General features: G+C 37.1%; 1 protein-coding gene across 4 annotated transcripts in view; it reads right to left on the bottom strand.

The window, feature by feature from the left end:
• HACE1 (HECT domain and ankyrin repeat containing E3 ubiquitin protein ligase 1) overlaps nucleotides 1-24,397 on the bottom strand; it is a 48,630-nt gene extending 24,233 nt beyond the window's left edge. The window contains exons 1-11 of one of the 4 annotated variants that reach the window (XM_062489911.1): nucleotides 24,302-24,397; nucleotides 19,735-19,789; nucleotides 18,559-18,648; nucleotides 16,690-16,794; nucleotides 15,332-15,407; nucleotides 14,903-15,034; nucleotides 13,961-14,043; nucleotides 11,664-11,760; nucleotides 8,923-9,024; nucleotides 7,382-7,488; nucleotides 3,497-3,647 (exon numbers count right to left, since the gene is read on the bottom strand). In XM_062489911.1, coding sequence (XP_062345895.1) covers nucleotides 3,497-3,647; nucleotides 7,382-7,488; nucleotides 8,923-9,024; nucleotides 11,664-11,760; nucleotides 13,961-14,043; nucleotides 14,903-15,034; nucleotides 15,332-15,407; nucleotides 16,690-16,794; nucleotides 18,559-18,648; nucleotides 19,735-19,789; nucleotides 24,302-24,377 — 1,074 coding nt within the window. In that variant the 5' untranslated portion in view covers nucleotides 24,378-24,397. Of the gene's footprint in view, nucleotides 1-3,400; nucleotides 3,648-7,381; nucleotides 7,489-8,922; nucleotides 9,025-11,663; nucleotides 11,761-13,960; nucleotides 14,044-14,902; nucleotides 15,035-15,331; nucleotides 15,408-16,689; nucleotides 16,795-18,558; nucleotides 18,649-19,734; nucleotides 19,790-24,301 lie in introns of all 4 variants that reach the window. The other 3 variants (XM_062489909.1, XM_062489912.1, XM_062489913.1) reach the window with 3 other exon arrangements.
• Nucleotides 24,398-26,740: the final 2,343 nt, after the last annotated feature.

Here is a 26,740-nt window from a genome sequence, read left to right on the forward strand (position 1 = left end):
GAAACTAGGTAGTTATTTACTAGAATATTAAAATCTACTTTTTTCCCCTCAAACTTTTTGACGTTTAGCTTGCCAGACACCATATTCCCCGAGTATCTTGTATTTTATCTTTCATTTCTAACAGATTTAGCACACCTTTCAGAACTTTTCCACCCAATTTGTTTTTCCAAAGCTAGTTCTTCACAGCTTCTGATCATAAACTCATTTCAAAGTCTAGTCAAGCACAGCAGCTTTAACATTTCATTTTCTTTCCTTCTAGTCCAACTTCAGGATACAAAACACTTCTAAACATCATCCACCACCTCCATATCCATGACTGTCAGCATCCTATGCTGGCATCCATGACCAGACCTTTTCAAGTCTGGACATCCAATCACTGGCAGTGGTTTTTTTCAAACTACTAGTCAGCATTCTTCAGTCAATTTTCACCATGAACCTCATGTTAAACAAAGGCATCCACTCAAACTTCAGTGGTCATATCTCACAGTGCAGAAAAGTTTCTCTAGAATTGTACAGCTGAATCTGATGGAGTACCAAGCTTTTACAGCTGCACACCTTACCTCCCAAATGCAAGAATTTACCTATGCAATGCCTTCCTCTTTACTCATCTAGAAAGCAAGACCAGTAACCAAATCCATATTCAAACTGCAACACTGAAGCAAAATCTTTTGCCAGATGTCATATAGCTTTTTAAGATACAGGGTGCAGGAGATCACTAATCCATGGAGTGACTTTGTTACAGCAGAGAAGTTACCTCAATTCTAGAAAAGAACAGTACGTGAAACAAGGAAAAAACATTAAGCACTTCCCAACCTTTTTCAGTTACAGAGAAATTTTGCCGCAAGTTTCCCAAATGTGCGATCACACTGAACAGTAACTGGAAGAGCAATACACAGAAAAGTAACAAGTGTAAACCAGGTCAAAATTACTACTCAAAAGTTTCTCACTGGTAAGTTCTCTTTTGAGTTAGCAGCTTGTTTCAAGCTTGGGAGACAAAACTCCATGATTCTTCTGTATCATACAGGATCAGTACAAGAATGTGTTATCATTAGCTAGTGCTTCCACTTTAAAACATCTGTATAGGCCTGAATCACATACACAGAATTCCACTAAAGCACAGATAGCCCTGTGATTTTCTTGACCTCATCAAGCAGTAACATTCCTCACTAGGCTCAAATAAAGAACAGTCACATTTTTAATCCCTTCCCAGCCACATTACAGTGACAATTTTTCAAAATATGTTCAATCAGTACATTGATACAGTAAAATTTAATGAAGCATTATGAAAAGTCAGGTCTTTTTTATCTCTTCCCAAAGGGTGAAAAAGACTATCACAAGCACATTTTCAAAGAAATGGAAAAAAAAGCACAAGGAAGGGTAGAAGTAAGAAAACTGGAAGTCACCCAATTCACTCAGCGCTATATCTCATCTCCCACTACCCAGTCTACTGTAAATCCAGGGAGGAACAGACTAAACCAACCACAACTGTAGATTAATTCAGCATTGCCAGACCTGTGTGCCCATTCCCAAACAAGAAGTTCTCATCAGCAGTTTTATATTTCTGAGTTTGAAATTTAAAACAATCTTTAAAATACCATGGACACAACAGTGGCTCTACTGCATGGTGGCCTCACTCATACTACTGCTAAATAAATTACAGTAATTACAATAACAATTTTTAGATCAATCTGAAAATTTTGTTTTGTTAGGTAATTGCTTACTTATTAAAATATACATGTTGTTTTCACACAAGTAAGAAGTACTGGTATTTTCTGGGACAACTGTGGCAGTTGTTTAATAAAAGTCTACTGCACAAGACTTAAATGCACAGTAAATTAAGAAACAACTTTTCATCATAAAAAGTCCTATGGGCACATGGCTAAGTAATTCTACTGATATATCACCTCCTTTGCAAATTGCAATTGAATGTTTTTGTTCATTTTATGCTGAGTTCTGAAATTATGTGGAGTTGAAAAGCAGGAAATCTTCCTTTTTTCCTTTTTGGGTTTGGTAGCAGAATATCTCAAATAGTTCTTGCATGAAGTGTGTTTAATATCTTTTTGTTACTTAATCTGGTATAGTGGGAGTAATTTTCATTAAAACTGTTAGAAAGCACTGCCTTTAATAAAATAATTCTTGTGATTTGGGTAGGGTTTTGTTTTTTTTTTAAAAACAGAATTCTGGCTAAACCCACATTATTGCCCTGTTTTGATGAACCACTCCAAAGGAAAATTATTACACTGCACACTGTACAATGCATTACATTTTTCACACAGTATTGTCCAGACTCAAGCATTAGTTTGATATTCATTATATAAATCAATTTGTTCTTAAAACTATTGTGCTACCAGAAGAACAAACATTTGTGCTTGTGCGTTTTTTAACTATCTAATGCTTTTTTTCTTTCCAAGAGAAGAAATTTAAACATAAACTGAGATACTTCACTAAATAAACAGGAATTAAGAGTATCATCTTCCACAATCTTATCAATATAGTTCTATCTTAAAAACCCTTAGAAGTAACCTAATATGATGGACACATATCATCAGATAATTGCAGTAAATTCAAAATATTGTTTTCATAACACAGTGGAAAAATGCAAAGCTAAAGAAAAATCCTCAAGTAATTATTGGCACCTAAATTTATTGATACAAGCTGAGCTGTGTAAGAGCATGGAGTAAAATGAGAGAAGAAAGATCACCCTGCAGTTCTTTTTTATTAGGTGCTCTGAAAAGTATGGCAGTTTTATATCCAGTGAAGACTGACTGGCACACAGGAAACTGGGGCTTCTTTACATAAAGGTAATCTACAACTTTTTACAGAGGGATTCCTTAACAAAAAAACATAAAAATACCAAACACCTTCAGGAACTAAACCCCTAAATGGCAACCACCAAAAGCATGTGTTTGAAAGCAGCTATAAATCAATCACCTTGCAAGGGTCACAGTGAACTGATATGTTTCAAATCACATAATTATAAAAACCAAGAACAACTTGGGAAAAGATTTCATGATCACAGTGAGAACAACATACAGACCAAGAATTCAACTGTTTCAATTTGTCTTGTGAAGCTGGATAAAGCTTATTGATCATCACACCATCTGTGTATCTCCAACTACCATTTTGAAATTACATTAATATAATCTATTATATTAATATCACCATATTTTGAGACTACTATACTCTTAACAGAAATAAAAACAAAATTTACCAAAGTCACCTGGGTAACTAAACCTTCAACACCTAATAAACAATATACTAAATAAGAAATCAACAGAAATCATAATATGAGATGTGCATCAGTGGTTAAAGGAATTAATTCAGTGAGGAAAAAAAAACAGAGGAGAAGGAGAGTGGTAGGTTTAACTTAAAAAGGGATAGGGACATCAACCAAACTTACTTCCTGTTCATGAGATGTCTGATTAATGAATGCATGCTTTGTGACATTCATCTCTTTAACGTCTATCTTCCTAACAACATCATATACTTTTCTGACCTTGAACACCTGACTTCTTGGAGTTTTATTTCCATTGTAGCCCATGTCATTTCCATTACTGGGAGAGGATGGGCCAATGCGAAACACATGGCAAAATATCCTCACGATCCTTAAGAGACTCTTCATTTGAGCTTCATAATTACTTGACAAGCTGGGGGAAAAAAATGGAATGTTTAAGTTTCTTTTCCTAGATGAAACAATTTAGTATAATAAGGAGTAAGCAATCTAATGGTAGGGTCTGATGCACATGCTGAGAAAAACTCCTAAGCTTCAAACCCTAGAAAATCTTAAATTTCATTTCCTCCATCAGCCCCAGAAGTCAAATATAAGCATGATGATTTTACTAACATGTACATGCAATTTTAACTAGAAGAACAGCAAATTCCAAATATTTTCAAAATACTTTTTTTTCATTAATGCACTTCTTAGGAACCCCTGGGAAGAAATTAAACTTCCTACAGAAAGAATCTCACTGCATGAAGCAAATTGAGATATCGAGATGAAAGTGTTTTTCAACTCAGAGAAGAGAGCATCCAATGGTAAAAGCCTACTGACTGACTGATCAGATATGCTGCTATAGCCCATCCTCACCAGCTATTATTCTAGATACCCAATAGCTACCTCAACCAGACAAGGGATCAGGATGGTAAGGATGTAACTATCAAAAAAACTCTATCTAAAAGATACTAAACAAAACTACCACTACATTATTTATTTATCCAACAAATATACCGAAACCTTTATGTCTCCTTAATTTAACAGGAAAACACTGAGCTCTGTACCAAAACAGTGCAAAATATGAGACATTCATGACTTTATGCACAAGCAGGACATTCCCCACCAAACTCAATTTGGTTTTCTTGACTCCTAAGTAGTAAGAATTCTTCTGTCTTGAATGCATAAAAATCCACAAGGAATTAATTCTTTTTCCATAAAATCCTACTAACTTACAAATATTACAGAAGTGAGCACACACACAATTCTATCCTTGAAGTACTTGCAACTTAAAAGCATGCTTCCCAGCCAGAAGATCGGTAAACACCAGAAAACTGACATCTTATAGGGTGCTATAAACATCTGTTATAATTAATAACCTGTTAATTCACAAACCTGAAACACAATTATTTGTAACAGCTAGTGCAGCTTAATTATGATCTCATTCACCCTGTGTCATTAGCAAAGGACCTATCTGTTTTCAGCACTACATTTTAATGACTGAGAGTTAACTTTAAAAAGCAATGTGCTAAGAATTATTACGAAACTACCATACAAAGTACGACCTTCTTGTGACAATTCATACTTTAACTAGGTAAGTTTTCAGTAAATCAGTGTAAGAAAGGAACAGAGAGAGGAACAGTGCTACATTAGGATCGTTTTTAACTAGGTAAAGAAAATCACCTGACTGGCAGTCTGCAATTTTTTTACCAGAAACTCTTGTCAAAAAATTAGCATTTGTAAAATCTTTGCTTATATACCAAAAGAATCTATGAATACAAGAAGCTAACTCAAGAAGTTAACTATTTAAAAAGAAAAAAAAAAAAAAGAAAACAGAACAACTACTAACATTTCAACTGAGGTTTATCATGTCTCAGCAGTCGTATTTTCCTGGTGAAATGTCCAGGTCTCCAAGATAAGGACCCACATATATAGAAAAACCTTAGAGGGCATTTAATATTTTACTGAAACTTCTACTGGCATGTTTGTAAACATTCAGCTATGCCTAACCTGCACCAGCAAGACCAAATCATGTCACACACTTCAATTATTTTCCTGGAAAAAGAGAATGCATGGTAAAGATAATTCTAAGTGAGACAGGGTCCTTGCTCATACACAGGGAAGAAGTCTTCAGATAGAAGATTAGTGGCACTCCTGGATACTTGCTGGTAGCATTATAAGAAACAATTTCAGGTACTTTAACAATGGAAAAACACAAAAGCAACCGGTTGGGGGTTAGTACCCAGGAAACTAATAGAGATTATATTAGTTCAGCCACGCAAAAATATCATTATTGGAGGTTTTTGTGTACAAAGTACATTTTACATGCTTTTGTAGGAAGAAGGAGAAGAAAGAGGCCCAAGCTCAGAGTATTTACCAAGTACTACCTTAATCCTCATTGTGTTTATAAGAAAGCAACTGAGAAATACTTCTTGAAGTAGAAATTCACCTGCTTCTGCCAGGAAACCAAGCTGGAGAGAAGAGAGACACAGTTTTTGTGAAACTGCGTCTATGAAACTATCTTGGAATTGTTTCCTTTTGCTATCACATTTCTGTTGTGACATATTACAAAGTGCCAAAGAGAAGCTGGCCAATAAGAGTTCACAGGACACTCCAAGTACTGGAATCTCTAGAAATGAGTCCTCACCCAATGAAATTAAATCCTTCCACCTTGTCTTCAGCCTCCACTAGCCCACCAAAACACAGCAATACAGGAGCACTCTGTGGCTCAAACTCAAGAGACAGTACAGACACCAAACTACTGTTTCTACAGCACACTGAGGGAGCATTGCTCAAGTCAGAAGAGCAGTAACGGTAACAAATCCAATCCAAACATCAAGACACTGTAACAGAAACAAATACTACTTCCTATGATGTAATCCAGCTACTACAACTTTCAATAACGTCCCTATACAGAGCAAGTTCGAAATCCTTTCCTGCACTATGGTTTTACACTTTATCACAATTTGTTTGTGGGAGATCTATCCGCTCTAAGGAAGTCTGGAGACAAAAATCTGCGTGTTACAAGTTAAGATGATACACATTGAAGCTCAGCACCAGCAGAAATTCTTTCAAGTTACCTTTGCAGCAACAAAATGTCATTAATGTCTATACCACTTTAATCCTGAAGTTTAAAGGGATTCAAACCTTTATGTTAATTCAAAGTGAACACTCATCAGAATAAGATTTATTCATGATGCAATGAAATTAATTTCCTACCATCATCCAGGAGTTCTGACCTGCTATCTACAAGCTCCATTTAAACTTTACTAATGGGGAAGAAAAAAAGGCATCTAGGGGTAAGAATGCACTACTCATTTTCCATCTCACTGATGGGCTCCTTGGACCCCAGCCAAAGTTAAAAAGAAGCTTTCCATGTCATAATCTTCTACAACCTATGCTGGTAAGTTGCTCTGATTACAGAACACTCTCAAACCTCTCTTTGCCAAAATGCCATCTAAAACATAATAAGGAACATCACTCATGTTTTCAGACCCTTGACTCTTTCACTAAAGATTTTCTAATAAAGCATAAAGGTTACACCAAAATCTGTTAGCTGTTGAAAACAGTAAAATGTTCCAACAAATAGCAGACAAAGTGTTTTGCACGAACTCAAACAGATGGCACAAAAGCTAGGAAAGCATACCAGGTAAATATGCTTGCCTGTCATGCATCTCCCCAAGTTACTGCTGCTTGTGCTGCTGAGACAGCACACTGGCAGATGAAATTTTTTATCTCAAATATATTAGTAGCCATGTAAGGCAACCAGAGACAGCAAACATGATACAGGTGTCAGAAGTAACAAAACTCTCTTCAAGCATACTAAGGAAGCACGTCAAAAAATAAAAATGTGGACGGGAAGTAAGAAGGGTAAAGCCAAAAAAAAAAATTATTTGAAAGTTATCTAAGAAGCTTCCCTTCCTAGGGCTGACATAACCAAACTAACCAAACCAAAAATATGCTTCTCTACAACTCAACCTTCTAGATACCAGCAGCTATACATAGACACCAACTTTTTCTCTTGAAGTCTTTGTGAAGACAGCAATCTAAATAGACATTATCATATTTGAGATCCACCTACTCTACTGTGCTGAGCATCAGATAGTTTGGACTAATAAATCTACTAAGTGGCACTAACTGCCACTTATCAACTTGTGACCTCACACTTACCTGAGCAATTTGTGACCATTTGTTGTAGCAACTTCAGCAAGACTTGTCAAGATTTTAAGATATTGGCTTTCACTCTGCTGAGACAAGTGTTCCAGAACTTGCCGCAACTGAAGGATTAAAACAGAAGCAATTGCATAGTGTCAAGGAGCATCAGATCAACAATAATTTATCAATTATGTAGAACACTATCACCCAAGCCTTAATATCAAGCAATAACAATGTACATCTATACTGTAAAACCTTTAATCTAACCTCAGTTAACATTTCATTATCATTTACAAAGATTACTGCAAAGGTATGCATTCTAGTGTCAATTCATGCACTGCAGGGTATTTAACATTACAGAATGTTACAAACAGTGGATGCTCAACCCTGTATTATTAATTCATAAGAACAACTTATGACATTTAAAATGTAAGTCCTGACTTGTAACACATATCCAGTTTCCTTATGTCATCACTTCCAGATAATATTAACTGGTCATTACCCAAGACTAAGCGGACCAGCTCAGACTTGGCCATAGAAAATAATTTTCAACATATGATTACATTTTGGCAATGAAGCAGAACTATAACACGTATTAGCTAATATATTTGGTATACACTCTCATTACGATCTTGTTTTTGCAAACACCTTGATCATTACTCAGACAGATGAAAAGTTTTTCTCACTTATTTTCTTCACTTCTACAATATACGGAAGGTCTTTTTGTTCTGTTGTTTTAGTTCTTTCTCTTTTAAATCATCCACAGCATCTCCCCTTGCATTTAACATACACTTTGAGAATTCTCACCTGCGTCATTTGACTCTCTAGAACTCAACTCTCTCTCAGAAATTTAAACACTCACTTGGAAATCCTCAGTGTTGTAGTGGAAGTAATGGAGTCATAGAGAAAATGAAAACGCCAAAAATTTAGCAAACTAAATCAAGTAAATTGGCAGCCAGCACCTTACTAAATTTTTTTTGCAGTCTGTAAGGTCATTTGCAGTTATTTTATAACAAATAACGAGCAAGCTAGATTTACAAGGGGGAAAAGGCATCCATCCCATGTTTGTTTTCCCTTACACAATCAAGAAACAAAACTTTTTCCTTGATTTTTCTTTGCTTTAGATTGTACTACCCCACAATAACCAAAGAAGCAAGGTATAAGAGAACCATCAAAAAAGAAATAGAGTAGTTTAATCTACAGAAATAATACTCAAATGAAATTGTGGCTGCAATCTTTTACACTCTAATTGTACAAGGCAACTTCATACAAATGAGTGCTCATACCACAAACTTGAAGTTTGCAATGCCTGCTCTTTAAACTGTCTAGATCACTTTGCCAAATGTGCAACATCAGAACACTAAAGGAAAACAGATCCTACATTTAATTCCAAAATCTTTTGTTTAAAATTACGTGAAAAATGTGCATTTCCCATGAGGAAAGAAAGATATGTAGTAGTCAACTACTGTGGAACTGATTGCCACTCATATTAAGCACTCAGCTCTCCACTACACACAGAGAGATCCCTGGCTATAACACACAGAATCCCGTATTACCATGTTTTCCCGCAGATCTTCATTCTGTGTCATTTGGATTATTGTCTGGAAAAGCCGAGGATGGTACTGTATTAAGACTTCACAAGTCTCTCCATAACCACCCTAAGAAAATGTTTTAATTAAAAGACACATTAGAATTGAGAGTTAGACTATTACAGGCAATAACATCTATTAAGGATGACAGTATTTTTCTTAATGCTGGAGAAACCATATTCTAAAATAAATTGAAATTCAAAAATGTAGCCTAGTTAGGTACACCAAAATGTCTGGGAGAAGACAAAATCAATTTTTTTTTCACTATACTGGCTCACCTATATCCACTCCTGTTTTTCTGGTTTTTGAAACGTTTTCCTACTTACCAAACTAAAGGTACAGTTGAACAGCACTTCAGCCAACAATTACCAGAGATTAAAAACAGTGCCATATTTCACTTCTCTTCTTCTTGCTGACATCTACTTAATTACACCCAAAATCTAATCCTTCAATGCAACATTTTCTAAAGGTTCATAGGACACATATCTGACTTGTTACAGGAAGAAATAGGATAAACCCATGAAAGGATTATTCTAAAATCAATATACAAGTATGATTCCAGGTGTGCCTTAGAATAATTTCACACCTTTCTGAGAAAAAATGTTTTCTGGAAGAAACAGAACTTGATTTTGTGGTTTATTTGTATCAAATCTTATTTAACACAGCTGCATTTTTAAGCAGACACCTAACACCTGAATATGCATCAACCCCCACCATGGGAAGATGACCATAAAATGTGTTAACTGCTGCAGCTACAGGGACTCCTCCTTGAATGACAGTTGACATTACCTCAGTAAAAAACACAGATTAAAAAATATATTTTTTTTTCTGGTACCAAGAAATTAAGTATTAAAAATTAACCCACCCAGAATCTGTAAGAATTAATGAAAGTCAAATCATCAAGATCAAGGTAATGCTGGCAAGAAGTATATGAACATATAATTTCAGTCTTCTAAAAATATGTATCAACTTTGAAAAACAAACCTGTAAGCATAGAGTAAAACCTTCAATGTAAAAAGAAAGAAAACATATTGTTTTCTCCATTCTTACTTGGCATCATCAACTTGTATACTGCATGATCTCGAACACAGTAAGATCATCACTACAAAACAAACACCAGGTGTCACTACTCACACCTAAAAAAAGTTAACAGAAGTTTTATGTGTAAAGAGGTGCCCTAGGAATTGCAAAACTGGAGACTGACACAGAAACTCAAAACATTAATCATAAAAAATAATAACTGTACCATTAAGCACACACTGGTATAGAATCACAGAATAATTTAAGTTGAAAAATGCCTTTAAGATCACCAAGTCCAAACATCAGCCTAGCATCACTCCTATGTATGTTACTAAACCACATCCTCAAGTGCCCTATCCACAATTTTTTTAACACTTTCAGGGGTGGAGACTCTACCACTTCCCTGGACAGTCTTCTCCAATGCTTTACAGCCCTTTCCATGAAAAAATTATTCTTAATATCTAATCTAAACCTCTCCTGCCATATACTGTCTTACAGGTCTGTGGCTGCAGAAAACCTTGAAACTGATCAGACTCCATGTGGCTTTATGTAATTGTAACTCATTCTGCCATAACAAAGAAAGAAACTCTGAATTTCACAATCAAGTCAGCAGTGAGATAATACAGTGATCTGGCACTTCTCAGTGACCAGAGCTGAGGACTTACTTGGTTTCTTACACCCAAAAAGAAATACTCTAAGTAACCTAACTGGATCAAGGTCTTCCACAAATAGTCTGAGAAATAAAGCTTTCAGAGTTAAACGTTCCAAAAACATCCCACAGGCATTGGAGACAGCACTCTTACACATACACAATCATTTCAAGTGCAAGTCTTAGGGATATGAGGACACCTCAGAAATTAAATAACTTGAGGCTGAAATAATTTGAAAATACAGAAAAAACCCCAGAAAACTTCAACTTTATCCTGACAAACTAATGACATGCACAAAGGTAGTGTGATGTCTACTCATTCCAGTGATTTGGTTTTTTCAGATTTCAGTTCAGTTTTCTAGTCTGATTACTGGCAAAGGTTCAAAAGCTTCCATTCAATCATGCTATTTATGCACTAACATTAAACTGATCTAACAAAAAAAAGTGTAAGTGTTCACAAATAAAAAGAATTCACTTTAGCAAGCAGTACAAGCAGTTCTTGGTATCAAACCAGACAAACTCTTCTGCAGTTGAAAATTCTGTGTTAGTTGAAAATATGTTAAGAATTTTGTTCCTCATCCAAATATAGAAATACCTTTGAAAAGTAAGAGTCATCACCATCTAAGTTTTGTTTGCTTTTAACAGCAATATCTTCCCAAGAGAAAAGAAAATCTATGATTTGAGGTTAAAAAAAAAAAAACACTCCTTTCTGCATGCCTTTACCTCTTACTTGATTACAGGTAAGCACCTAAATTGTCTACTACCATTATATCAAGGATTCCAAAACTTTCTAATCAATTGGAGCTCTGGAAACTCTTTCTCATGAGGTCAATTCTTGCTTCTTATGTAAAGGGCAGAAATTATGAACCTGCCTGTAGGATCAATATCATGATTAAAAAAATATATATTTTGGACTTGTTTTGCTGAAGGACTACCATCTTACAGAGGCCTTAAGAATAAAAAAAAAAAGGTAATAATAATCAGGTGACACTGTAGCAAGTCACAGAAACTCACAGAAGAAGTGTTGCTAACTTAATACCTGTACACAGAGATCCAGCGGAGTAACACCGTTTTTGTCTGGTAAATATTTAGCTCCTCTCATCAAAAGAATTTGTGCAGTGTCTCTCTGACCATGGCTATTCAAAAGAACAGAAGAAAGACAGTTAATACAGTATTTATTATCTGAGTCATAAATCTGTTTTTATTGCATCTAATCAACAAAACCAACATAAGCTAGAAGAAAATAGTTACTGCAAAAGAGCAGTGCAAAATTAGGGCCATTTATAAAGTCAGAGTCACCCTCATCATTCAGAAATGATTCATCTTAGCCTCGCCTCAAATATTTATGAGCTGCATTTCCTGCAAAAAGAGAGCTCTTTCTCCATTTACATCCTAATTTACTTCACAGACGAAGTTCTCTTTGCCAAGTTCTTTGCTCACTTCTACCACATTTGAGGAAAAAACAATCTAATTGTGCTTTATCAATAAAATATTAGCAAGATATTTTTATTAATAAACTTTTTGCACAAGAGATAAATACATCACTCAAATGGCTCTAATTCCTATATATAAATGTCATGCATAGCCTCTAGAAGTGGTGAGTTTTACTTTTCCAATAAAAGTCTATTTCAGTTTCTATTTCACTAATCTGCTTGTACAGGACCCTTAGTTCCCTCGAGTTAAAAATTTCCCAACATGCTAGCATTGCCTAGTAAAGCAGAAAACCAACTATTTTATACCTGTCAACACTTTCCCAAACCTTTTCTTCTGAAAAAAAATGAGAAATTGAGTATCAGTGATCAGAGGTCTACTTCATTAAAAACACATGGTATGATTACTTGAATATTACTTTCACCACCATTAAGTGCATATACTGCCAAACATAACAGAGAATCATCTAAAGGGTGAAATGAAAGACTGATAAAAAAGACATAGCAATTAAGGTTACCAATACAAGTTTTTTTCAGTGAAGTTTTATTTCTCAAGCTAGTTTGCAGTACACCCTTTACACCAATGTATATGAGTATTTGGCATCCTGGAATATATCAGAGGCTGCCTGCAGCCTATCAGTTCAGAAAGGGCACAGGTAAAGTGACAACTAAAAGCTGAGGGGTGAGAGGTAGCTTCAGTGATCTCTCAACAGCTCTCAAATGAGCTCTCCTCAGTCCTGTCCTTCCAGCCCAGAAAGCCAACAGATTAATCTAATGTACCAGACTTTGTCCCAATGCAAACATTAAGGGTCAGAAAGGAGCTAAGACTAATGGCCTACTCGCAGCATCCTCAGTGTAATTCTCTAGACTAAGTGCACAACCCAACACATTGACAAAACAGGTGCTTGAGACTCAACCTTGGAATACTGATACCCTTTCTGCAGCTATCACCTGCCACTGCTACCACATCCTGCCCTCCCTGTCATCAGGGACTTACCACCTTTCTTTCCACGTTTGCTGTAATACACACCCTGTTCATTCTACCCTGCCAGCTGCTCCAGTTGGTAATTTCTAAAGAATATGAATCCTGTACTTGCCTCATTCCCTTCTTATGAAACTTCTCCAAGACAAGACAAGCTGCTTACTTCTTTTCAAGTGTGTACAAATACCAGTCCCTAAATCAAGGACCAAGGCTAGTAACTATTTATTCTCCACTTCTCTTCCTCCCAACTGCCACAAGTCAACATATACTATCTCCAGAGACCACAGCTCCCAGAACATAATTCTTAGAAGGACAGCAGGTTCAGTCCATGTCTCCCTTTGCTTATAGTAATAATAAATCTTATGTGAACTACTCAATCTGCAACCAAAGCACAGGGATTGCAAAAATTGTAAATGGCTCTAACAAACTGCAGAAATGCTCTATTAAAACAAAAGATCATTTGTGATTAATTTTAAATATAACTAAACTTTGAAGAAAACAAAACTGATCAAAGCAACAATGTCATTTTAATTCAGCACTGTAAGTTTAACACATATATGCACATTTCATGTGTACTGTAATACCATACTGTACAGTAAGGAATAGCCAAACTTGCCTTATAAAAGTCTCTGGTTTTAATGTACTCAAAATAATCTAAGTTGGCAGAACTCATTTTTTCAGAAAAGGGTTCAGCAGTCATCAATCTGTGATTGTGTTTAATATGTCTGTTAGAAAGAGGTACATAAGGCTGCAGTACTAACCTAAGTATTTAGATAAGATGCCAAACTACACTCAAAAATAAGACAAGATTAAATACCAGTTAGCTTTTTATTTCCTATATTTTGTAATTTCTAATCAGCTATTGCAAAAGGGGAAAAAATACTTCCCTTTTAGTCCAGTATTCAAAAGTTAAAGGTATATAACCTGCAAGCAAAATAAAGTGGAGTTGCCCCAGAGACGTTCGGCCTGTTTATATCTGCACCGCTGTCCAGCAAACACTGCACCGTCTACAAGAGAACAAAACACCAGCTGTAGAAAAAGAGCACTGGAAAACTCTATTGGTTTGCAGCTATTCAGTGCATGTCTAAAGTATGAAAACACCCAGCAGACACTCAAACAACTGTTGTTACATTTCAGTTGCATAAATTTCCTACTTTTATAGATAATAGTTTTTCAGAATTGGGCCTTCCAAAATCCCTCACTGACAAGAACAGAAAGGTCTGTGTAGAATTACAATTTATTCTTTAAAGCAGTAAACAGTTTTGCTGGCAATCTGTATATCTCTATGGGGCTGTAATGCAGTTCAAGTAAAGTATACAGATTCATACTCTGAATATAAATAGTCACTCCTAATGCAAGGCCAGGCATAAAAATTATTCACACAGATCAGTAACAGAAGACTTTATTTGAATTTGTTTGCTTCTAGAGTTAAAATTTAAACTGACCCAACTCTGTTTTCATCTTTTACTCACAGTAAATTATTATTTCAGATTTCATATAACAGCTTGCACAATTATGAATTAAACATATTCTGAAAAATAAGGAAAAACATTTTCAAACATCTAGCATTACATAAAAACTTGATATTAACAAGCCAGTAACAGCACTACAGAAGACCTGAATACTATACAGTAAAGTCACCTAAACTCCCATAAGCATTGAGATCAATCACCTCCAGAAGAATAAATAAGTTGTTCCCATGGACGTGCCTGCAGTCCATACTAAAACACAGAACAGCATTTTTCACACTTGTATCCATTACCATGTGCATTACTACTCTGAAGTCTATTAAAAAAAGCACAGCAACTTAGAGGCATTACCAAGTTCTTCACAAAACAATTGTGTTCATACAATTTAGAAACTTACTGTCTTGTGTCCATTTTGACAAGCTACATGAAGGGCTGTCTGTCCCATGGCATCTTCAACATCTACATTACTGACATGCTGAACAAGATCATGAAGCAATTCTGTTCGTCCATTGACAGCCAACCAATGAATCTAAGTACAAAATTATGATACACTTTAGCAATTATATATATATATCGCATAAAAATTATTTTAAACCTGGCTGAGTTTTTGTCAACACTTTCATAAAGAGAAGCTTGGCATAATACTAAGAGAAGCTTTGAACAATATAATCACATGCTTAGGTATTTTGATCACATCTTTTGATTTTTTACAGCACTGGTTACCCAGCAGTTTAGTTTTATATGTAAGATGGCAAAAGCTTAAAAACCAAGAATCTCCAAATTCTTCATTCATTTTAAGAACATCATGATAATTAATAGCACTTACTGCAGTCAAGCCTTCATTATTACAAATGTTGACATCTGCACTGTATTCCAGCAGCTTGCTCATACATTTCTTCTGGCTATAAGCAAAAGAATACATTAAAATCCAGCCAGGGAAAATCACTGACAAAGACTGAATATCTTCTTGAAGCTCCACTCACTCTAATTTATCATTGCTCTAAGCACAGAAGGTGGTTTCAATTTTTAAGGATTATAGTAGTGAGAATGTGAAAGTGATCTTCACAGACTCAGACAGGGCAAGGGTAGCAAACAACAACATAGGGCTAAAGTCATAACTGTTTTTGTGAAAGTGCAGAAGCACTTAACCACTACTCTAAGTTTCAGCTCTGCATGAACTGCCCTTTCAAGGCAAATAGCCAGAGTTCAGCCAATAAAAGTCCAGGAAGTTCACCACTGCCTGTTTACAGTACACCACAAAATCATGACTTAATGAGACAGTCATTGTAAAACTATGCAAATCTTTGGTAAGTACAAGTACTGTCTTAATAAAAGTAGAGGTATTTTACCTAATTCATGGGGTTTTTTGGTTTTTTAACACTTTTTTAATGCTCTAAGTGCTTTACATTTACAAATTTATTTTGCTTTTCCTTTTTATTTGGTACCTTTCACACCTTTCTTATACCTCATTTCTACATAACTGTCTCCTGTGTGTATTTCTGCACTTCATAAACTACTTGGCTGCTTCTTTCCTCTCCTACAAATAGACTTCACACATACCCAGAAGTCACTAAACACTGTCACCTCCTCATGTGAAGTATCAGCTATGATACAATGCAGTTACTTTATCACATACACGTTCTAAAATGAAAAAGGCAACATTACAGCTGCATGTTTTCACATACTACAATTCAAGAAGCAGGATCTTAAAAAGGTACTGGTTGCTTGCTGGTTTGGAGTTTCTTCTCTGCCCCTCTCCTAACACTGCACAGGCCAGCTTTGTATTCCTTTTTTTGCAGGGAAAGTTTTCTTAGAGATATTATCCCAGAAAAATCAGAAGTCTTTGACCCAACTCCAAGCCCTCCAAAACCTTTCCTTACTCAGCTAACTGGAAGGTGAATGTATCCCTTGTTCAATTACTGTTGTAAGAATCATTATGCCCTTGATTAACAGAAAACACTAAAATAACTGGCACTGGAATTGGTACTTCAGACATGACTTACTATTTATAAAAAGGTTATTCTATGAATACTCGAAGTAAGGATTTTCATCTCCGTGTTCATTATTTTCAAAAGTGAAAAACAAAGGCATTTTTTTGAACTAAGCAAAAATATTACAGAACATGCCAGCTCAAGTACATTACGAACAAATTTTTTTAAGAATTTAAGCATTTTAAAAACCTACCCATTCCTTGCTGCTAAATGGAGAGGAGTACATCCTGAGATGTCCTGATAGTTTGGATTTGCTCCTTTTTTTAGTAACAGAACAAGGCATTCAACTGATCCACAGCTAAGAAGAAAATAAGACAGGGAAAAAATTATAACAAGGATATTTACAGATCTGAATTGGCATAAAGACAATAGCAATATTATGTACAGATCACACTCACTAGAACACCATTACATAAAATTGTTTTACACCTCATAGTTCAGGCTACACAAAGCTAAAGGAAAGTCAATAACACAGTGTGAAATGACTAAATATAACTTGTAGCAATGAATACATGCCAGCCTTCCCTCTGATTTTAATGACTTTAAAGCATAACAGTGAGTCTTCGGTAATTCTCAAAACTATAAACTGTTTTAAAAGTTTTGGTTTTGATTTCATCTCACCTCCCTCAGCTATTAACAGGACTAAATTTTCCATTGAATATTTTGGGGTTTGTTATGGTTCCATGTCTGGAAGTTATGTTTAGAAGTTTGAATATCAGGAAAATTCTAAAACTCATACAAATATTTCTTTGCTATTAATTTTGAACCTGTAATAAAGAGCTGAACTCTTTTACTTTACATAATACAGCAGCTCTTCAGGACAACCCATGTCACTAGGAAGACAGAAACTCTGCATTACATGTTTATCTTGCTCCTGAACTTTTCAAGAGGAAGAGCTGATTGAAAAGATAAACAGAGTATTTTTTGTATCTGTTACTACCAGCTAATCCATTTTTACAAATCTTCCCTATGTCAGAACTGCTACAGAACCCAAAGAAATTGAACATTAACTGTACAATATGTTGCAAAACCAGCAGCTTGATGACCCCTTTGTAACCCAATAACTAAGTCAAGATAAAAGACAATCCAGAAACTAAGTGTAACACAACTTCTTGTATCTTCAGAATCAGTAAGTACAGTGTATTTTCAAATCTACTTCTAAAGGGTATGCTAAAAATTTCCTTGCATTTTTTTAAGTGCTTCCTTAAGTAAATTTCATATAAGCAATATGTAATTCTGAGATGAAATCACTGGGAAACAGCTATTTTTAGAAGTCTGTTTAAGAAGCTGGAATTTCCACATTTATTGTGACCAAATACTGCTATATAAATGCAATACTACTACTATTTTTTGCCTTTTTTAACAGTTTAAATGTAAGAACTTCTAGGATATTTAAAAGAGAGCCAAATCATCAGTTTAAAGTTTAGTTACCTGAAAGGTCACGTCAAAAGCTATTTGGTTCATTTCTATTTATATGATGTTAACCTGTCTGTTTATGGGCAGAGTCACATATAAAATAGTTATCCCCATTGGAGAGGTATACAAACAATAAATAACGTAGAGCAAAATTTGTACTTAAGCCCCCTATCCAGGACACAAAGCTTATTAGAAGTGAGTGCCCAAGTTATATTCCCCTCAGCTATGGTCACATGAAGTACTTTGGAACAGCTACTTCCCAACAAACATCCAAATGCTTCCCACGGTTTTAGAATACCTCAAAAACAATCAGCACCTGCAAACAAGAGCTCTCCAGCTCTACAAAGGCAAGAGTAACCCAGCTATACAGGATGGACATCATGGCTGCATTTTTTTAAAGATTTGATATTTCACAGAAAGGTAAAGTATCTAGCCAGACCTCCCTCATTGGAATTTAGAAAGCCATTTCATATCATGTGTAAAATCTGTCCTCTTTATGAGGCAGGCAAGAAGAACAAACAAGATACAAAAGTGTGAAATCAAAATGTTAACTGACACTACAGAGTTTTCCAGCTTACATTGGTGCCTTAGATTTGTGGCAATATTTTCATTGTTAACTTCTGGACTGGACTCAAGTAAGTCTTACTTTGCTGCAATATGAAGCAAACTTCTCTTCACACGTCCAAAGGCATAATTCACATCAAATTTTGAATTTGACAGCAGCTCTGAGACAGACCTTCGAAGAGAAAAATAAATTTTAATTTTAAAAATAACTCACAGTGTCCAAGCAAAATTTATACCGAAAGTTATACACAAGTATTCTATTTCTTACTTAATCACTATTTCTTTTCCCTCCAACTGATACTAAGAGATCAAACAGTTTTTAAGCATTTGCTGATTAACAATACCTTTCTACTTCTTACTGTACATAAAAAATGACCTGTGACACTGGGAAACTGTTTCAAATGCAAACTAGTAAGAATTAGACCAAACAACCAAATCACTTCTTTACAAATATGAAAAACAAGCATTTCAACACCTTTGGTTTAAACAAAATATAAATTCCCATTTTCCCTCCTTACCACAATCACCCCAACCACATATCCAGCAGTTTTCCCAAACACAGGCAAAGCTCAGAGGGAAGATTGGTATGTGAAATCATAATGATGAAGTAGAAGGATACAAGATCAGGATAAAAAATTTAAATAGGACCTTTCAACTTCCAGTAATGGGCTGATTACGTAATTTAAAACCCTTTCATGCAATCTCAAAATACTACATAGCAGAATAAATGTTTACGTTGGCTGGAAAAACAGCTTTCTGTTTCAGTAAGAGTTACTGCCTGCTTCCCTATAAAATTCATGTGAAGGAAGCACCACTTAGCTGGCATTATAAAGCCTCGAGGTTACAAGCACTCTGAGGACAAGTCAGTAAGAAAAACAGCTGCTCATTTGAGGAATTCCAGAAGTATCAGTATCATTGTCCAACTCTTACTCCATGTTTTTCTGAGATGTCTAACGAGACTGAGAGCTTCTATGTCATCCATAAATACACACTGAGAGCTAAGACACAGTTACAAAACCAGGACAAATTTTCCTATGTTCTTCAACAGAACACATCCCAGTTCTGGTCTATGGCATAAATCAAAACAGAAAAAAGTATGCTGGGATGCACACAGTCAGTGACTAACTTCAAATTAGAACATAACCTCAGCAATTCAGAAGCAGGACTTCTGACAGTGCTTTATGAGCTATGATTTCAGCAAACATTCCGCATTTTTCAGATCTTAAAAAAAAAAAAGTAAATTTAAAGAAGCTCTCACCTGTGCTGGTCAGCCATAACCATTGGCATCAGTGTATAGACAGCAGTTTCATTATCTGGGAAGAAATTAAATTACTCCATTACCATAAAGCTTTATCATTTACATAAAATAAATGTATCTAGCAACACTTACTAACTTTTTCAAGTGTCCACTGTTCAACAGATCATTCTTTTTACACAGATTCTACACATACAAAGTTTCATTATAAAGAAAAAGTCATCATGCATAGATAAAAGAGAGAACAGAGTTACAATACATGAAATTTCAATGTGGCTGCTTTTCTTTCACTACGGAAAAATTACAGAATTCTCAGTGGAGCATCAATTTCTTTGGATTGACAATTCTGTGAATTAAACCAAAGTTTTTAGGAAATGGGCATTTTAAAATCCCGAACAAAACAAAAACCACTTAACTATTTAATTTTAAAAAGAAAGAAGTTTCATTTCTTCCAAGATGACTTCCATAGTTCTGAGACTATGATTTTGTAGTAGTGACTTCTTTAAATTACTTCATAACCATTCCATTTTGCCTCTATACTTGAATACCTCAGTGAAGTAAGTTTCATTTTAATTCTTAATCTCTAATCAATGTCATATTTCACACTCGAAGGCAACAAAGAAAGGCCAGAACACAAAGATCCACATCAGTGGTGGGAACACACTGACATTCAGTCACGGTTTCTGCCACCCCTACTGCTGCAAATGCCAGCACACTGCATGGATGCAACGAGCCTGTTCGGTCACTTACACACTTCCTGAAGCAATATAATATTTTTAGGAGATTAATTTGACAAAACTTAAAATCTTTTAACATATAATATTTATAAATAATATCAATGTGCAGTAATTTTTATTTTATTACGGACAATTATTATAACTTTTCCCTCCAATACGCTACCTATTTTTGAGAGTGTAATCTCCACAGACTGTTCACACGGATACCAACTTATGACAGGAGGAGCTATGCTTTCTGAGAACTCAGGTATATGGTTTCAGGAAATGGAAATACAGGACTGTTCGCGCAAAATCTTTATTTACAAGTTTTTCCTCGTCGCCTTCATTGATCTGAAGTTACAAAGCAATCACAGTGGGAAGAATTAGAACAGTCCCAAACAAGCATAGTATTTCATGTCTTTTACATACCATGCTTCTATACATTCACTACTTCCACAAGGTTGGCAAGGTGACATTTACTAAAGATTCTTCAGAATTATGAAGTGGGATCCAAGAAACTGTTTTGCTGCAGCTATGCTATTTGTTGTTATTATGGTTCTACAGTGATTCTCCAAAATTATTGCTGCTATCAGCTACCTGAAGTTGTGTGTCCCTAGCCAACAAAAGAAAGTAGCAACAGTAATCTATTATCTTTGAACATTGAAGAGATAAGTCAAATTCAAATCATGTTTCATCAGCTATAAAAATTTTTTTAAAAATCAACATTTTATGCTACACAGTCTGTAGCAAAAACATGGTGCAAGAGACACAATCCTCTCAAAACACCAAATGATGATTGAACATTGCAGAGTGTCACCAACCATCATCAAGTTCAAGTTTGAACTCTTTACAAATTGTTCCTCGTGACAGAGTTCTGTGAGCATCGAATAACTCCACCTCCAACACACACTCCTAGACTTTGACTGCTGTGCAAAGAACAAGCTGGGAGGGAGGGGACACAGAGAGAAAGAGTCCTGAAATAAAATTACATAGATGCTAAATAAATATCAATTGAAAAAAATATTTGAGCACTTTTAAAAAAATCTATCCATTATTAGCTCCCAGTATACACAAACTAAAAAGAAAAAATAGTATCTTGAGCTCCGTTTCACAGAGCTCTCGGCAGGAAGATAAAGCTTTCCAAATAAAACAAAAAACCAAACTTAAGAACATCAACTAAACGCAAACATGACATCCTTATATATTTATACAATCAGACCCTATGCAAGGTAACAAAAAAAGTGAAACAAAACTTTTAAATAGATCAGCACACTTAACTGAAATGCTTCATACTGATTCTAATTAAGTTTAACTATGTTGCAAGTATAGCGATCTAGAAAAACTCTAGAAAAAGACAACAGTAAAATATGAGTGTAACTGGGCCATAACAGGCATTTATGGCACAGTTACAAAACTAAGCCTTTTGCCATTCTATTAACAGAAATCACACTGTGGGGCACATGCAGATTTTTCCCAGAGTTTTTCTGTACAGAAGTAATTAAAAGGATGCGGGACTAAAGAGTTATTATGACTATCTTTTGTGATTATTTTCTCTAGTCATTAAAAAAAAAAAACCTCCAGCTGACATAAACCACACGACAGCAGGTAGAGAAAAAGCATTATACGCCTCATGGACTCACTGAACGTATGTGCTATCTAATTTGCTTGAATTTCAAATCCTGATTATATTAAAAAAAAAAAAAGGCAGGAAACTTGACATCAAATGCAGTGTCAGCTGCAAGACCCAGTTTTCAGGCACTGAGCCTTAATAGTAGCACCCAGAAATTTATGTCAAACTCTCAAGCGTCCAGAAAACAACTGCCTGAAGGATACTTTCTGGGAGAGTGCTTTAAAAAAAAAAAAAGTTCTACTTGCAAGCTCAGGGTATTCACTGGCACTAGACCCAGGTATTAAGACTTGCTTCAAAAAAATAAAATAAATAAATTAAAAAAAAAAAAAACCAACTTGAAATTCATCATCTAGAATCCTGACCTGGCAAGATACACTTACTACTTTATTTCCACAGAGATACTGCTGTGAAGTTTGCAGAGATCACAAATCTTAAAGAAGTGTCAACACTGTCCACATAATCCCCTAATAGCTATGGCACATGAAATGGAAGTTCAATACCTGAAGTTACTGCCTTCTTCAGCCTAAGTGAATTAAAACATACGTCTCCATTTCCTGTGAGAGAACTGTGACTCTCACTTCAAGGATGGAGGGGTAAACTACATATCTTTCAAATTAAATGTCAAATTAAAGTTATTCAAATGAGATGGGGGGGATCATAATTCAAGAGGTCAGACCCAGCACAAAAGAAGCCATCAAACTACATACTATCCTAGACCACGGTGGAATATTCCAAGCTGATCCTGTCAGTACATGTCTGGAACAACATACTACAAGCCAAACCTGCTTCTCAAGAACAGTCTGGGCAGACCTGCATGAACCTAATGAACACCAAGGTCAAGAATGAGGATACCTAATGAGCTAAGATGGACCCATTGTTGGATGGCCATTGAAGAGAGACCTTCTTGGAATGCAATTTGAGACTTCAGTGTGTTAAATTCATTTATCTCCTTATATCAGTCCCACTGATTTGTTCCACGCAATTCCTAGGGAATGCATAGAGCTCACACTCCTTCTGCACTACAGGATGATAGAGGTACTTGTTCCAAAGGTCACAGGGCTTGCACTTGCACTGCCATTCCACAGACATAACTACCTCTGAAGAGTAAGATAAAGATGCCCAAGATGTGAAGAAATCAGACGAAATTCAGAATCAATTTGCCTACATTAGTACTGGAGCAAATTTAAAGCAGCTCCAACTGACACAGGCTGTGTAAAGCGTTATTCATATCAGGATCTTCAATTAGTTAAACTCGAGCTACTCCATTATTTCTGAAAGACTAAGCTTAAGTTAATAGTATTATACCAATTTTCACTGCTGCCATTCAAAGGCTTACAAGCAGCAGCAAAATCTGCCTGAAAAACTTGCCTGTCAAGTGAAATTTATGAGAAACTGCACTGGAAGACACTGGAACTGTGACATAATAAAAATTAAAATAAGTCAAGGGTGTACTAGCACAGGTTCAAGAGGACACCAGGAAGTCCAAACAGGGAATGAAGAGAGAAAACAGAGTATCATTCCCCCTCCTCCACCACTGGAAATGGAAGCTGGCAGACAGACAGCCAAAGACTCATCCATAAAAGTAAACACTGAAGAAAGAGCAGTGACAGCATATGACTCACAAGAAGATATGTAATGCAATATCCGAGAGTTTTACAGTTAGTCCTCCCAAAAACTGGACCTGGCCAGAACATCAAACCATTTGCCGTAAGAGCCTGAAGCTGTTTTCAAATCCATCTCGATATGGGGGAACAAGCATCCCAGTGAAGTGGTTTAGAGGGAAAAAAAAAAAAAAAAAACAAAAAAAAAAAAAAAAAAAAAAAACAGGCTGTGACGGGTGACAGCGACTTACAGCACCTTTCCACACAAAATTCAGCACCATTAAAAACAAACAAAGAAAACAAAACAAAGACGCAAAGACTTGTCATCACTAGTCTGTCACCGAGGAGGGAGCTGACGCAGGGTTTAAAAGCCAACACGGACGGTGCCCGGCACCCCGGCCCTCACTCGGCCGGGCTCAGGGGCGGCAGCAGCCGGCAGGGATACCCGCGGCGCAGGCAGCGGGTGAAGGAAGGGGACGCCGCTGCCAGCACGACAAAACAGAGCCTGTCAGAAGCGGAGAGAGGAAGCCGTTCCCATTTTCCCCAGCCGCCTCAACTCATCCCCGCCGGCCCGGGCGCGGAGGCCGCCGGGACCGACCGCTACGTCAGGGCCCCGCTCCTACCGTCCGGCAGCTCCACGGTGCGGGCGCGCCGCAGGGACCTCGTCAGCCGGTTGAGTTGCTCCATGGCTCTCTCCATCCTCGGAGCGCCCAGCCCGGAGCCGCGCACAGCCCTCCCTGCCGCCGCCTGCCCTCAGCCCATCGCGGCGCTGAGGCCGCCCAGGCCGCCGCCACCCCGGGAGGCTGCGCGCGTGCGCGGGGCGGGGCTGGGGGCGGTGGCCGTCTCCCTCAGTTCGCTTTCTTTCCCGCAGGAGGGAAAGGGGTGGAGGAGGGTCGGTTTTCAAAGCTCGTAGAAAATGGGTCTTTAAACCTCTGTTTGTTACAAATAAAAATAAAAGCGTGCTGCCTTTTGAAGGCGCCCCTGCCGGGTGATCCTGCCTATGCGGGCTCATTTCCCCGGAGCCGCGGAAGGGAATGGGGCTGCAGAAGGCACCGGGGCTGCAGAAGGCACCGGAGCGGGACAGAATCACAGAATCGATCAGGTTGGAAACGACCTCTGAAATCATCGAGTCCACCCTACGACTGAACACCACCATGTCAACTAGACCATAGCGCCAAGTGCCACACGCAATCTTTTTTTAAACACCTCCAGGGATGGTCATTCCACCACTTCCTTGGGCAGCCTGTTCCAGCGCCTCATTGCCCCTTCTGTGAAGAACTTCTTCCTAGTGGCTGGCCTAAACCTCCCCTGGCGCAGCGTGAGGCCATTTCTTCTCTTCCTATTGCTGGTTGCCTGGGACAAGAGACCAACCCCACCTGGCTACACCCTCCTTTCAGGTGATGAGGTCACTCCTGAGCCTCCTTTTCTCCAGGCTGAACACCCCCAGCTCCCTCAGCTGCTCCTCACAGGACCTGTGCTCCAGACCCTTCACCAGCTCTGTTGCCCTTCCAGTGCCAGCACAAAAACTGTAGGCACTTGGAGCAAGTCTGTATTTCCTTGTGCAAAGAAATAACTATCAGCGTGAGCTTGTCAATTCATTTCTTCCCCTGGCATGATAATGCATGTTGTCAAGCATGAAGGAGAATTCCGTGTTGGGTATTTTGGCTTTAATGATGCTTCAGGTATTGATGCAATCTTGGCAAACCAGGGGAGTATGGGCTACATGACAATGCTGTAAAATTAGAATGAAAAAAATTATGTAAAAAATTGAATTTAAAGAAAGCATAGCCCCACAAGATTTTATTCAGGATCAACTTCCAAATGCAAGAAAGTATATGGGACTCTATGGGGATCTGTTGTGATCTGGTTCTGTGTAATATTTTCATTGTTTCATTCTGTAAAATGTTCCAGTGACTTTGACTTGAAAAAATGAAGAAAACCTATCAAAGATTTGAAAAATGTTTAGAAAGGACAGCAAGGACAATCAAGATTCTTAGAATCATGGGATAGTTTAAATTGGAATAGGTTTTTAAAGGTCACCCATTCCAACCCCTCTGTAATGAACAGGGACATCTTCAACTAGATCAGCTTGCTCAAAGAGCTGTCCAACCTGACCTTGCACATTTGCAGGTTTGGGGCATCCATCTCTCTGGGCCACCTGTTCCACTGCTTCACTACTCTCGTTGTAAAAATCTTTTTTCTTATATCTAATCTAAATCAACCCTCCTACAGTTTAAAACCATGACCCCTTGTTCTATTGCAAAAGGCCCTGTGAGGTGGCTTCCATATAAATGAGAACTGACTTGGAGTTGTGCTATCTGGAAAAGAAACACTGTACAGGATGAAGTAGAAGTAGAAAAATAATGAATGTCATGAAGATATGACTGAGGGAAAAAATTAATTTAATTTATTACCAATCAAAACAGAGTAAGTATATGAGAAACAAAAGCTAAATTAAAAAAAAAAAAACACTTTTCCCCCCCATAACTCCCTTCTTCCTCAACTTCATGCGTAAATTCTCCACCTTCTCCCCACCAGCAGCACAGGGAGACAGGAAATGAGGGCTGTGGTAAGTTCATCAAACACTCTCTATGCTGTTCCTTCTTCCTTAGAAGGACATCTCATACTCTTCCTCTGTTCCAGCCACTCCTGCAGAAGTCAGTCCTCCACAAACTTCTCCAATGTATATCCCCTCCACAGGCTGCAGTTCTTCATTAACTGCTCCAGCATGAGTCCCTTCCATGGAGTGCAGGCCTTCAGGAGCAGGCTGCTCCAGTGTGGGTCCCCACAGGGTCACAGCTCCTGCCAGCAAATCTGCTGCAGCACAGGCTCCTCTCTGCACAGGGCCTTAGAGAGCTATTTCCTTTTATTCCAAGTTTCTAGGGTCTGAGGTTAGAGTTTATTCCAATTTCTAAATGTTCTCACTAGAGTAGAGGATTAATTATGTGACTGCTCAAGGTCCCTTTCCCTTTCTGTGAGAATGATTCCAGATACACCTAATATTAGAACTACAGTATGTATGAACAACTGTTCATGGAAATCAAAGAAAAGTGAGGAAACTG

Source organism: Cinclus cinclus, chromosome 3, assembly GCF_963662255.1.
Source record: "Cinclus cinclus chromosome 3, bCinCin1.1, whole genome shotgun sequence".
Lineage (NCBI taxonomy): Eukaryota > Metazoa > Chordata > Aves > Passeriformes > Cinclidae > Cinclus > Cinclus cinclus.